General features: G+C 35.5%; 1 protein-coding gene across 1 annotated transcript; it reads right to left on the reverse strand.

Moving 5' to 3' along the window:
* Positions 1 to 659: 659 nt before the first annotated feature.
* On the reverse strand, positions 660 to 15,298 carry LOC143246534 (zinc metalloproteinase nas-8-like). The gene is made up of 6 exons (XM_076493397.1): positions 15,093 to 15,298; positions 9,640 to 9,686; positions 8,455 to 8,530; positions 6,538 to 6,655; positions 1,761 to 1,939; positions 660 to 969 (listed from the first exon to the last, which is right to left on the reverse strand). Exons 1-6 carry the CDS (start codon positions 15,190 to 15,192, stop codon positions 737 to 739), a joined length of 753 nt encoding a protein of 250 aa, XP_076349512.1. The 5' UTR covers positions 15,193 to 15,298; the 3' UTR covers positions 660 to 736.

The following is a 15,298-nucleotide window of genomic DNA, read 5'->3' on the forward strand; positions in this document are numbered from 1 at the left end:
CCTATTTCTTATAGACAAAATATATAATTTATCGTTAAAAGTTTGATCATGCTGGTGTCGTGGCATAGACAGACGCATGCATGTTTTACTTTCTCATCAGTGCTCATAAGTTTCTAAAAGAGCAGACAGTCTTCAAAATGTAACTGTCATTCACTGTATAAGAGGATGGTGGAATGTACTTCACCCACCTCCTTAAAGACTTCTTAACAATGAGTCATTATTCACCCACCTCCTTAAAGACTTCTTAACAATGAGTCATAATTCACCCACCTCCTTAAAGACTTCTTAACAATGAGTCATAATTCACCCACCTCCTTAAAGACTTCTTAACAATGAGTCATAATTCACCCACCTCCTTAAAGACTTCTTAACAATGAGTCATAATTCACCCACCTCCTTAAAGACTTCTTAACAATGAGTCATAATTCACCCACCTCCTTAAAGACTTCTTAACAATGAGTCATAATTCACCCACCTCCTTAAAGACTTCTTAACAATGAGTCATAATTCACCCACCTCCTTAAAGACTTCTTAACAATAAGTCATAATTCACCCACCTCCTTAAAGACTTTTTAACAATGAGTCATAATTCACCCATCTCCTTAAAGACTTCTTAACAATGAGTCATGTAAAAAAAAACTCCACTAGAGCATTAAAACTCTGTAATATACATTTTTTATTAAGTCCCGTGGCAAATCTTTACATAGACAAAACACTTTCCAATTCTTTCGTTGCTTTATTGACAGTAATAACTATTAAGCTTCTTTAGATCCAACGATGTAAACCGGTCCTCTTCAAGACCGAGACCTAACTCATTAATGTTGACTCCTTCCTGTATTGGTGTCATTGATGGCTCTCTACCTCGAGCAAATGCCCATCCATCATAATGCATAACTGACCTATAATCATAAGCTTGAGACAGCGTATCGAATTCAAAAGAGGATGCTACTTGAAACTGGTCCCAATTGTCTATAAAGAACAAACCATAATTAGTTTTTCCTTCATCAAATGCAAAACTTTATATTGGCGAAGTTAAGCCTAAAACTTAAGTTATTTCTAATTGTCCTAGTCAATAATCTAACAATAATAATCATTCACGTATAGATAAAGTAGAATCATTACCCAAATTGTACTTTTATTTTTCATGCATGTACAAGAAATGTTAACAGTGACGTAACTTTACAAAGCTATCACTGCTTTTCAAGCTAAAACATGATTTACATTCAGGAAATATTACAATACATATTTATTTATCCACATACGTGACTTCTCATTAGCCTATCTGCATCCATATCTATATATCTATCCACATACTTACCCATTTATCTATTTACTTACCTACCTCTTTAGGTGTGTATCCACCAACATGCGTACCCACCTATCTACCTTCTTTTCTATGTATGTAATCCATTACATTATTATATTTAACCTTTTTTTTTACCTACCTATCTGTTAATTTACTTATAAGTATGTTTTTATTACATTTATGTATATCTACCTAATTATATACCTAGACGTATCTATCACCATATGTACCTTCCTTTTTTTTTAACTAAACCACACCTACCTATTTTTTTTCTCTCTAACTACACATGAGATTTAAACAAAATAATGTTTAACCTTCATTACATATATTCTTCATCACAATAACCCTCGTTAAGAATTAATTACGCATTGTTGTTTATAAACACGAGACAGTTCTAATGATTTGTTCTGAGTTACGTACAACTGCCTAAAAGCCACGTGTATAAGAAACATACTTTTGTCAATATTTGCCCACAGAATATTCAAATAGAGATTTCTATCAGGTCGACTGTGCTCATGTTCGAAGCCAAGAGCATGCATTAGTTCGTGCATGACAATGCCCTTGTATATGCAGCCATTGCTGGCGAGAGAAACATCTTGCCTTCCACCAATACGTCCCATATATGACCAACATCTGCAGAAAGATGAATAAAATAACAAATTAGAGAAATATTTGTTTGTTTGGTTTTGAATTTCGCGTAAAGCTACACGAGGGCTATCTGCGCTAGGAGTCCCTAATTTACAGTGTAAGGCTAGAGGGAAGACGGATAGCCATCACCACCCACCACCAACTCCTGAGCCACTCTATCACCAAGGAATAGTGGAATTGATCGTCACATTATAACGCTCACTCGGCTGAAAGGGCGGGCATGTTTGGTGCGACGGGGATTCGAACTTGTGACCCTCAGATTGCGAGTAGAGCGCCCTAATCACTTGGCCATGCCGGGCCATTAATGACAAATAAGTGAAGTAAGAAATTAGTTCTTTCTCTTGGCTCGGCCCGTCGTGGCTAGGTGGGTAAGGCACTCGACACTCGTAATCCGAGTGTTACGGGTCCGAATCCCAGTCACACGAAACATGTTCTCCCTTTCAGCCGTGGAGGCGTCATAACGTTACGGTCAATCCCACCATTGGTTGGTAAAAAAGTGGTCCAAGAGTTGGTGGTGGGTGGTAATGACTAGCTACCTTCCCTCTAGTCTTCCACTTCTTAATTAGAAATGGCTAGCGCAGATAGCCCTCGTGTAGCATTGTGCAAAATTCAAAACAAATCTCTTGGCTCAGTACAGTCAATTTGGAAAAGAAACGTCTCCACAAAAACACGTATTCGTAGAACATGTTAAATAAACTTCAGAATCTGGCCAGAATTATTATTTTCTCAAGATGTTTAGAACGTTTAGTACTTCCCAACGTTCTTGACTACTGACATAAAAAAAAAAGCACAATATCACAAAAATATGTCACACGTGCAAATAGGCTAAAATCAAAACACCGTGTTGTTGTTATTGTGTTTTATTGTAAAGCCTCAGAACGTATTATCTGAGCTTCGACTGCAGGAATCAAACCTTAGATAATAACTATATCTAACGCGTAACCACCAGGTTTACTTGTTGCAAACAAAAATTCACTGCTTAGTAAGAAACAATACTAATAAAAATATACTAATATTTGGATACTTTTTTGTCGAATTATTTCGTTCGTTTGTATTTCGTTAAGCGCAGAACTACACAATGAGCACTATGTGCTCTGCACTCCACGGATATCGAAACCAGGTTTCTAGCGTTGCAAGTCCGAAAACACACCGCTCTGGCACTGTTTGTTTTTGTATTTTAATTTAGCGCAAAGCTACACAAGGGGTATCTGCGCTAGTCGTCCCTAATTTATCAGTGTAAGACAAGAGAGAAGGGAGCTAATCATCTCTACTCACCGCCAACTTTTGGGCTACTCTTTCACCAACGAATAGTAGGATTGACCGACACATTATAACGCCCTCACGGCTGAAACGGCGAGCGTCTTTGGTGTGACGGGGATTCTACCCGTGAACCTCGGATTACGAGTCCAGTGCCTTAACCACCTTGCCATGCCGGGCCCAAACTGTTGGGTAACAACATCTTAGAATCATCAGACAAGGGAATAATGGTTCAGATGAATCATCAGACAAGGGAATAATGGTTCAAATGAATCATCAGACAAGGGAATAATCAAACGTCTTAACCAACCTGGTCATGCCGGGCCCCTGGGGCACTGAGGTCCCGGATTATTTTATTGAATAATACCTATTTAGTCTCATAATATTTATTAATGTTCACGATAACGTCTGATAACGTTTCAACATCAATACTATCACAGTAGCACCCTATAAAAATTGCTAACTGTTCAAGGCAACGTCTGATAACGTTTAAACATCTAATACTATCACAGTAGCACCCTATAAAAATTGCTAACTGTTCAATGCAACGTCTGATAATATATATGTAAAAACGGCTGGTTTGGGTTGAGAAAATATTTTACGTAGAGGAATGAAAAACGTTTCCACCTTCTTCGGTCATCAGATTCACAAAGAAAGAAAGAGGTAACTGACCGGAAGCTGACCACATGTTTGAAAGGATTTGTGTAACTGAGTGTCGGAATGAAGAGGGCGTGCTTAGATGTTTGAATATATAATTTTATATTATTTATTTTATTATTATTATTTATTATGCCCCCCAGTGGCTCAGCGGTATGTCTGTGGACTTACAACGCTAAAATCCGGGTTTCGATACCCGTGGTGGGCAGAGCACAACTAGCCCATTGTGTAGCTTTGTGCTTTATTAAAAAACAACAACATTATTTATTATATTATTTTTAATATAGGTATAAAGTGTTCCTTTGTATTGGTTTATTTTGGGCTTGAATTGTTGTATAAGTAAGGCTTCTTTAATTTTGCGTTTGTTTATGTTTGTTTCTTTATTTAGTATTTGAGTGTTTTCTATGGTTATGTTGTGTTTATTTGACTTGCAGTGTTCGAGAACATGTGAAGGTGACTTTTTATGTTCTTTGAATCTGGTTTCTATTTTTATACTTGTTTCTCCAATATAGTGTGTTCTTCTTATGTGTGTTAGTATAGAGGGCCTGGCATGGCCTAGCGCGTTAAAGCGTGCGCTTTGTAATCAGAAGGTCGCGGGTTCGCGCCCGAGTCGCGCCAAACATGCTCGCCCTCCCATTGTATTATGTGACGGTCAATCCCACTATTCGTTGGTAAAAAGTAGCCCAAAATTGGCGGTGGTGATGACTAGCTGCCTTCCCTCTAATCTTACACTGCTAAATTAGGGACGGCTAGCACAGATAGCCCTCGAGTAGCTTTGTGCGAAATTCCAAAACAAACAAACAAATTGTCAGTATAGTTTTAACATAGTATATACCTCAGTTTTGTGCCTGGTTTTTGAATAAATTTGGTATTAACTGGAATGTCATATTTTTTTACTAGTGTTTACCAAATGTTGTTTATTGTTTCTGCTGGTGTCGGGAATATATGGTTTGCAGCAGAAAATGGTTTCGTGATTTTTTGATTCGTGAGATATATTTACTTTTGTTGGTTGATTTTGCTTTATGTCTAGGTGTGTGCGTATAATGTTTTCTACGGTTTGTGAAGGAAACTTATTGATGTTGATGAAGTATTGTTTTATTTTGTCTAATTCATCGTTAATTTTATCTGGTGAGCATAGTTTTATGGCTTTGTTTATTTGGTTTCTTAGTATGTTGAGTTTTTGTTTGGTTTCATGTGCTGAGTCCCAAGGAATGTATAGTCCAGTATGGGTGATTTTTCGGTGGATTTCTGTTTTAAATTGTGTATCGTTTCTTGTAATTTTGAGGTTAAGAAATGATATTTGATTGCTTCCTTCTTGTTGATGTTGGGATGTATAGCGTTAATGTGACTGAAAAAATTAAGTGTGTGTTCTGTAGATGTGAATGCCGCAATCGTGTCGTCTACATATCTGTACCAGTATAGTGGTGGATGTAGTGCTGTATTAATTGCTTGTGTTTCAACTTGTGTCATAAAAATATTGGCTAGAACTGGTGATACTGGGTTGCCTATGCATAGGCCATTTGTTTGTATATAGTTGTGGTTGTTGAACATGAAGTTTGTCTTCATCGTGGTGAATTCTATGAGGGTTGCTAACTGGTTACTGGGAATGTCTATAGATGGGTTAGGGTCTAAAGAGGGATATAACATCGAAACTGGCCATTAAGGATATAGAGTTCTAAGGCTATCATATTTTGCAAGATTGCTTCAGCGGTTGGAACTGGTTTATGAGGTTTAGAGATGCCATATATTTGTGGTGTGCGTGAGTCGGTTTTCTGTAAAGTGTTTGTGAAAGAGTTGTGTCTCGTGTGTCTTTGTTAGATTTGTTTGGATATAACATAGTTGAATTATGTCTCTTTTCTAAGCTTCTCTTTTGGCTTTCTGTTTTGTGAAATTATATTAATGGTTTTGTGAGAAAAGTCTTTGAAAAAATCGTTTAAGATGTTGTTTTTAGGTGTTTCTGGAAAATATTAATTTTTAATTTTTCCTGGGAAGTTTGTCTGTTAGATGTTAATAAACTTGTCCTGGCTAGATCTTCAAAACACGTTTTGATTTCTAAAGTTGAAATGTACCTAGGTGCTATTGCGAAGTTGAGTCGTTTGTTAAGTAGATGTATCTCGTCTGTGTTTAATTGTCGGTCGGATCTGTTAATTATGTGGTTAGTCAACGGTTTGTCGTGACATACATAGGACTCAACTTCGCAATAGCACCTAGGTACATTCCAACTTTAGAAATCAAAACATGTTTAGAAGATCTAGCCAACAAAAACAAGACAACTTAGACAATTTTATTGACATCCAACAGCCAAACTTCCCAGGAAAAATTAAAAATTTATATTTTCAAAATACGAAAATATATTCCTGATTTTAAGGAAATGTTTTGTGATATGCTAGCATTTTTTTAACTAAAGATTTCTGACAAAAACGCGTTTGTAGATAATGGCAATACGTTTGATTCTCACACGAATGAAGCTAAATAAGACAAAGATGGTGAACTCTCTCATGTCTCAAGTGTTTTCTGGTTGAAGGCGAAAATCATCGAACGTGCGGGTTTATCATTTGTGTTCAATTGTCCTATCTTGATATCTGGGCGGCATCTAGTGTCTCAAACAAATACTACAATAAATCTCTTTCGCGTTCTAAGAAAAATCAAGTGACGATAACAATACTTACCCGTCCATAGAACTAATATACAGATAGTCCCTCTCAGTGCTTCGCTGCACAAACCTTATGCAAGTAAGTTTCGCATATTCTTCCATAGCACTCTTTATTACAGCTACATTTGATGAGCCTGAAATAATCGTATAAAACATGTAATAAGTTGAACAAAGTTCAAAGGTTATACGTTCTCTGGATTTTCTTACCTGTCTTGGGTATAATAACCATGAACTCTACAATGAAAGCTCCGTAAGCGAAATAAACACTAGACACAATATTACAGTTTACGTTACAAAGATGCTATTCTTTAAGCTTTCCTTTTGTGGTTTAAAAATCTCAGTGAGCTTTCGAATTTTGAAAAGTAATTCTTCATGACGAGAAATCCACTTGAAGTAAAAATGTATTCTGAAGACGGCTGGTATTGGTATCAGTACTTTAATTAAAATAAAGTACAGTAAAACGTGTCGACCTTCTTAGGTCATCTTCAGGTTAGCATGACAGTTTGCTGCTATTGGTTATTTCTTTTGCTGATGTCAGAAATATATGGTATGCAGCAGTATAAGGTTTTGTAATTTGTTGCATCTTGGGATTTATTATCGTTTGTTTCTTATTGATTGTGTTGTTGTTGTGTGTGTGTATAATTTTATCAAAGGTTTATGGAAGAAATTTAGAAAAACTTATAGCAAAACACAACATTCCAGTAAACACTAAATTTATTTAAAAACTAGGCACGAAACTAAAGTCCATACTATGTAAAAACTGCACTGACAAACACAACACCAACATTATTATGAAATACAATGTAACAACTGCCACAACTTCTTTATTGGAGAAAGAAACTGAAAAATGGAAACCAGATTCAAAGAACATAAAAAACACCTTCACACGTTTTTGAACACTGCAAATCAAATAAACACAAGATAACCATAGAAAACATCCAGATACTAAGTAAGGAAACAAATATAAATAAACGCAAAGTTAAAGAAGCCTTACTTATGCAGCAACTAAAACCAAAATTAAACCAATATAAAGGAACACCTTTATACCTATACTAATTTTAATAACCTAACATCTAACTGCAACGCCCCCTACAATATCGTACACGTTTATACTCCCGTCCCTGATGCATGTGCCCAGCAACGATCAGTAGCAAACTCTTCTGTTAACCTGAAGATGACCTAAGAAGGTCGAAACGTTGGTATTTACCTTATTTCAATTGAAGTGCTAATACCTATACCAGCCGTCTTGAGAATACAAGAATTTTGAAAAGCTATTCAATGAAATACATATGGTTTAACTTGTTTTGTCAACAAACTATAATCGCTTTACATTGTTAAATGTGAAAACTAAATCACTAGTAATGAACTGCTTATACTATAAGTTACCCTAAATACTAAAACAACACGTTTTACTCATATGAATGAACTGCTGATACTATAAGTTACCTTAAATACTAAAACAACACATGTTTTACTCATATAAATGAACTGCTGATACTATAAGTTACCCTAAATAATAAAACAACAGACGTTTTACTCATATGAATGAACTGCTAATACTATAAGTTACCCTAAATAATAAAACAACATGTTTTAGTTATTCTTTTCCACATTGCATGAACGTAAATTTTCTTCCTCAAATTATCGTGAAACTCTTCTGTTGTATAGATTTTTTTACATATAACTTTGTATTTTAGAAGAGAAGTTGATTAATTTATCATGTCATAAACCGCCAAAGATTTAGCTTCAAATATCACGAAAGTAAGCTACGAAGATACAAAGACAATTTAGTTTTAAAAACTTCAAAACTTTTAGAATAAACTTAAAACATTCAAATGTTTGATTAGTTTGTCTCAACAAAACATTATAAGGCACCTGCTAAGCATTACGAAATAATAACAAGTTACAAAAACACACACAAGTTTTCACGTACCGTAAGACTTTGAAAGCACGTACGGAACACGTTTATTTGGCCACTGATAATTTCGATCTCTCAAAGCAACTCTGTCCTAGAGGTGATACAAACTTTATAAACATTTAAAAATTTCATACCAATAAACATATTGAACTATGTGGTTTCATTCGCGATGTCAAAAGAACACGTAGGCAAAAAAAAAAATAAAAAAAATCAAGGTCTGGCTGACCAGATGGTTAAGGCACTCAACTCGTAATCTGAGGGTCACGGGTTCAAGTCTCCATCGCATCAAACATACTCGTTCTTTCAGTCGTGGGGACGTTAAATGTACGGTCAATCCCACTATTCGTTGGTAAAAGAGTAGCCCAAGAGTTGGTAGTGAGCGGTGATAACTCGCTGCTTTCCCTCTAGTCTTACACTGCTAAATTAGAGACGACTAGCGTGTAGCTTTGCGCGAAGTTCAAACAAACCAAATATATCAATTTACCACAAAATAAAAAATCCTATAACATCACCCGAACGCTTTCAGAATGTAGACTTTTTTTCCATTCACATTAATAACAGAAAACATTAGCAATGTTACATTTATTTCTATATGTAAAATTTTGTTTCGAAATTTAAAACGTCTCAGAATCAAATAATCTATGTGCATACATAATTATTATTTCATTTTGGAAACGTTTGTTTGTTTCTTGAATTTTGCGCAAAGCTACAAGAGGACTATCTGTGCTAGCCGTCCGTAATTTAGCAGTGTAAAACTAAAGAGAAGACAGCTAGTCATCTCCACCCTCTTGGGCTACTCTCTTATCAACGAATAGTGGAATTGACCGTCACATTATAACGCCCCCACGGCTGAAGGGGCGAGCATGTTTGGTGCGACGGGGATTCAAAACCGCAATCCTCAAATTACAAGTCGAGCGCCTAAACCAACTGGCAATGCCAGGCCGCTGACTAATCTAAAGATAAATTTTATGAAACACATAGATAAGAGTTCTGTTTAATTTATATTGTTTCCTAGAATTATCTACAGTGCCTTTAAGAACTAAATACATCGAATCAACGTTAAAGTATATTATTATTATTTCATTTTCGGGGGATTAAAACCTACGCATAATTTTTTTGTTTCAATAGGCTTTGCACATTGATTAAACTAGGAAATATTATATTTGTATGTTTAAAATGATACGAAACAACACCACTTACCCCAGCATTTCTTTCGTTGAGAAGCATTATATCACCTTCAACTAAGCCTGTAGAATAAACATTAAACATTTATTATATATAGAATACTCTTCGATAATCATATAGACCAGTCTTTGTGATATCTGTGTTTCGCTATCCTTTTTAATGCTTCTAGCAAATTAAACGTGTTATAGGAAAGAATTTTAAGTGCAATATTTCGATGATTTGAACTGAAGATAGTTGTGTTTATCATATAATATATCATGATGACGAGAAACCAACTTCATGTAAAAATGTCTTCTAAAAACGGCCGGTTTCAGTATTAAAACTTTAATTAAAACTAAGTACACAACAACGTTTCGACCTTCTTAGGTCATCTTCAGGTTAACAAAGAGAGTTTGCAACTGACTGTTAGCGAGCACATGTCTTAAGAAAGAGAGTGTAAACGGGTATGGGATTGTAGGGGGCGCTGCAATTAGATGTTAGGTTATTAATTAGTACAGGTGTAAAGGTGTTCCATTCTACACAAACCGAAAGCACCAACAAAACAACGGAATACAACCACCAGAAAGAAAACAGTTTCAACAACAGTTCCATCGACAGCCAACAACCTATCTTTTCAGGTAAAACTGGAAACATCTGTTTCTCCGAAACACCTCAAAACAGTATCTTAAACAATTTTGTCAAAGAATTCCAAACCATCAACATAATTTCACGGAAAATAAAGCTAAAACCAAACTCACATGGAAATATATTAATTCGGTAAACAACCTAAAACAAAAGAACAACATCAAAATTCTAAAAACATATAAAGACAATACTATATATAATGAACACAAATTATTATGTTCCAAAAATCAATAAAATCTTATTAAATACAAACATATTTAAACTAATACACACAAATCCAATAAAAAAGCATGAAAAACAACTAAACAAAATACTACCATAAATGAAGAAACCAACACAATCTCAGAAAACATTTATTCTTACCTCCACAGGACCGATTCACGCACCCCCAAACCTCACAACCCTACAGTCCATAATGTCGACCTATGAATCATTCAACTATAACCTCGGTAAATACAGAGTGTGGGTATTTTCTAAAGGATGGGGAATCCCGTGTCACCAGTTCTAGTCAACATTTTCATGACACAAATTGAATCACAAGCGATCAATTCAGCCTTACACCCACCACTATATTGGTACAGATATGTTGATGATACAATTGCTGGATTCACATCTACAGAACACACACTTAGTTTTTCAACCACGTTAGCTCGATACACCCCAACATTACGTGCACCTGTGAACACAAAAAACTAACCAAATAGCAAATCTTAACTTCAAGATAACAAGAACCGATACACAGTTCAAAACAGAAATCCACAGAAAAATCACCCATACTGGACTATACATTCCCTGGAACTTAGCACATGAAACAAAATAAAAACTTAGCACATTAATAAAACAAATAAACTCAGCTACAAAACTGTGCTCACCCTATAAAATCAGCGAAATAAAACAACACTTCATCAACAAATTCCCTCCAAAAACCGTTTAAGAAGTTGTACACACACCTAGATCAACGACACACAAACAATAATAAATTCCAAGAAACAACTCGTGTGTGTTTTTCTTATAGTAAAGCCACATTGGGATATCTGTTGAGCCCACCGAGGGGCAGTGAACTCCTGATTGTAAATCCGTAGACATACCGCTGTACTAGCGGGAAGTAGAAACAACCGCCTATAAAACCTTACATTGCTGCATGCCATATGTTCCCGATGTCGGCGAAGAAATAACCAACATTTGGAGAAAAAAAAATTATAACAAAACATAACTTTCCAGTACACACCAAATTCATTCCGAAACCAAAGTATATACTATGTAAAACTTACACTGACAAACACAACACCAACATTATTAATAAAATACAATGCAACAGCTGCCACGACTTCTATATTGGAAAAACAAGCTGAAAAATGGAAGCCAAATTCAAATACCACAAAAAATGTCTTCATACGTTATCGAACACTGCAAGTGAAATAAACCCAACATAACCATAGAAAACTCCCAGATACTAAATAAGGAAACAAATACAAACAAACGCAAAATCCAAGAAGCCCAACTTATACAAAAATTAAAACTAAAATTAAACCAATATAAAGGAACACCTTTATACCTATACTAATTAATAACCTAACATCTATCTGCAGCGCCCCCTACAATCCCGTACCCGTTTATACTCTCCTTCTTAAGACACGTGCCCGACAACGGTCAGTTGCAAACTTTCTTGTGAACCTGAAGATGACCTAAGAAAGTCGAAATGTTGATCTGTTCGTTATTTGAATTAAATGTTTAATGCCTATACCAGCCGTTCTGATAAAACATATAATATATCATTTGAAATTAGAGCCCTCTAACATCCTAGCATTTCCATAATTTTCATTTTTTTTTCTCTCTCTCTCTCTAGGTGTTTAGATATATATATATTTGTATACCCAGGAGGGTCAGGTACACCAGACCTCTTCCTCCTTCCATTACTTTGTTGGAATGGCCTGATTAATACATTTAGAGCATATACAAAATGGCTGAAGTAATAGCATAACTTTAAATCTGGTCCTTTTCAGGACAATTATATTGTTCTTTTATTTTTTATTTTTTTATAAGTCTAGAACGTAGGTGGCCTGTTTTATTTTAGCACTATTTTCTTATTTAAATTTGATTTTATCTTAAAGATTTAATGTACAAGTTTAACGGGAAGAGGTGTTTAGGTCTCTCTTCATCATGTATGTAATATCTGTCTAGTTCGCATAACAACTCATTTTTTCGCCAATTTTTATCAAAATATTTTATTGTACTATGTAGAAGTCCATCTGGTATTGTTTGTGTATTTGAATAATTGTGCATGAACTTTGATGAAGTGGTTTTAGGTACTCTGTATGTTGATGTAATTAGTGTATTCTGTAATGTTTGAAGATTTTTAATTGTTTAGTTTGTTTGTATGTTATGAATTTCGCGCAAAGCTTCACAAAAGCTATCTGCGCTAGCCGTCCCTAATTTAGCAATGTAAGACTAGATGGAAAGCAGGTAATCATCACCACCCACCGTCAACTCTAGGGTTAACCTCTTAAAAACGAAGGGTGGGATTTACTGTAATTTTATAACGCCTCCACGGTTGAAAGGGCGAGCATGTTTGATAGGGCGAGGATTTGAACTCGCAAACCTCATATAACGAGCGTAGCGCCCTAACCAGCCCGGCATGGCCAGGTAGGTTAAAGCGTTCGACTCGTTATCTGAAGGTCGCTGGTTTGAATTCCCGTCGCAACAAACATGCTCGTCCTCCCAGCCGTGGGGGCGTTATAATGTTACCGTCAATCCCACTATTCGTTGGTAAAAGAGTAGCCCAAGAATTGGCGGTAGGTGGTGAAGACTAGCTGCCTTTCCTCTCGTCTTACACCGCAAAATTAGGGACGGCTAGCGCTGATAGCCCTCGTGTAGCTTTACGCGAAATTCCAAAACAAACAAACAAATTGTCAGTATATTTTTCACATAGTATATACCTCAGTTTTGTGCCTGGTTTTTGAATAAATTTGGTATTAACTGGAATGTCATATTGGAAAACATTAAGTTTTCGCATCTACAGCACCAAAATCCCTGGCTCGATTCCCTCGAGTGGATGGAACGGAAGTTTCCTATTGTATAGGTTTACACTATTCAATCAGCCACAACTAAAAGATGATTATTTCATATAATATTATGAACTGAAATTACAGCTTACCGATCTAAAGCACATGACGATAATTTTGTCTTCGAGGGACATTTGAATATTGTTTTACACTCGTGATAATTACCACATGAATTTTCTAAATTGGGGGTGATAACATTAAGGTCTTGCGAATTGATGGAAACAAACATTCGAAAATCGCTGAATTAGCTCATCACTTAACCAGTAGTAGCATAATGGAAAGACGAAGCAGATACACTTCGGTAATCATTCTTGTTTGAAATTAATGCCATCTAGCGGTCACGACAAGAATTCACCAATGATTTATTTATAGTACGATAATAAAAACACACCTGATCAGTGACAGATTTAAGGTTGTGTTGGCCCAGGAGCTAATAACGTTTGTGGGTCCCATATTCCATGTAATGTTACATAGAATAAAATTATCAAGGGGCCCCCCATTAAGACCATGAGCCTTGAGGCTGAGTACCCTCTAGCCCTTACCTAAATACGCCAGTACACCTGATTAAAAGTGGCTCATGTTCAGATTTCAAAAACATAACATATTTTAATATAAACATTTGGAAATAAAATCAGTAATTCATGTTTAGTATCAGTAGTTTTTAAGTTATAACGTTTTTACTCTATTTACTTGTTTTTTTTATTCTCTGGTTGAACAACTAAAATACATTTGTATCGTTTTTTACTATCAGTTTATCTTAAGAATCTAATCTTATTACAAAAACATTAAGTCAAAAACAACGTACTTTAAAAATACTCTAGTGAAATAACACGAGGAACATGAATGTCAGAAAATACTTAATTTTTAGTTACGTGACCTTTCATATGTTACTCTACGTTACAGTTTGTTAAAGTCATTTTCTATACAAACTTCCTTATATAAGTCAATTGAAATATCCTAAGATTAATTTTTTAAAAACTCTTCATATAAAAACCGCTATCTGAAAATGTTAATGATTAACGTACGTACGTTTTTGTACGTTTTTCTTATAGCAAAGCCACATTGGGCTATCTGCTGTGTCCACCGAGAGGAATCAAACCCCTAATTTTAGCGTTGTAAGTCCGTAGACTTCCCGCTGTCCCACCGGTGGACTTTAATGATTAACACATCCAAGCAATACTATCATCTCGTAAATATCTCTAATGTTTCAGACCATTTGTTACGGGAAAGGATTAATTTTCTAAAACTTATTTACGTACAATGTAGCTCTCTTCCATCAATATATTTACCAAGATTTACGTCCAAGAGGAATAACTTTTTATCATTAGTTGTTGTATCAAAACTTACCTTCATGAGGAGTGAACTTATATCACCAGTCATTCTACCATAACTTACCTTCATAAGGTGTGAATTTATTTCACCAGTCATTCTACTATAACTTACCTTCATAAGGTGTGAATTTATTTCATCAATCATTCTACCAAAACTTACCTTCATAAGATGCGAATTGTTATCACCGGTCGTTCTACTAAAACTTACCTCTATAAGGCGTGAATTTTTATCACCAGTCATTCTATCAAAATTACCTTAATAAAGTGTGAATTTTTAACATAAAAAATTCATTAAAACTCAAGTCCTTAGATGTGATTTTCGACAAAACTTATACTCAAATGGCCTGATTTTCTACCACCAGCAGGCTCACCAAGATACGTGACATTTTACCACCAGTAGGCTTACCAGGATAAGTGGCATTCTACCATCAGTAACTGTACTAAAACTTACGTCCATGAGATGTGACTTTCTGTGACTGCCGATAAATGTCGAACTTCGAACAGAGAACCACTTCCAGAACCATCGCTAAAACGAGTATCACGATTCTCATCTTTAAGAAATTAGGTGATATCTAGGAACAAGAGAACAAAAGGTAATGATGGCGCATTTTGAATTTAGCCTGATTATATAGTGGCTCGTCAAAGTCACGTTAATGC

Source organism: Tachypleus tridentatus, chromosome 3 (genome assembly GCF_004210375.1).
Source record: "Tachypleus tridentatus isolate NWPU-2018 chromosome 3, ASM421037v1, whole genome shotgun sequence".
NCBI lineage: Eukaryota > Metazoa > Arthropoda > Merostomata > Xiphosura > Limulidae > Tachypleus > Tachypleus tridentatus.

Coding starts and splice junctions, on each gene's coding strand:
- LOC143246534 (XM_076493397.1), bottom strand. CDS start 15,192: ATGAGAATCGTGATACTCGTTTTAGCGATGGTTCTGGAAGTGGTTCTC. Junction 9,687..15,092: donor GAAAGTCACATCTCATGGAC/GTAAGTTTTAGT, acceptor TTTATTCTACAG/GCTTAGTTGAAGGTGATATA. Junction 970..1,760: donor GTGGGCAAATATTGACAAAA/GTATGTTTCTTA, acceptor TGTTCTTTATAG/ACAATTGGGACCAGTTTCAA.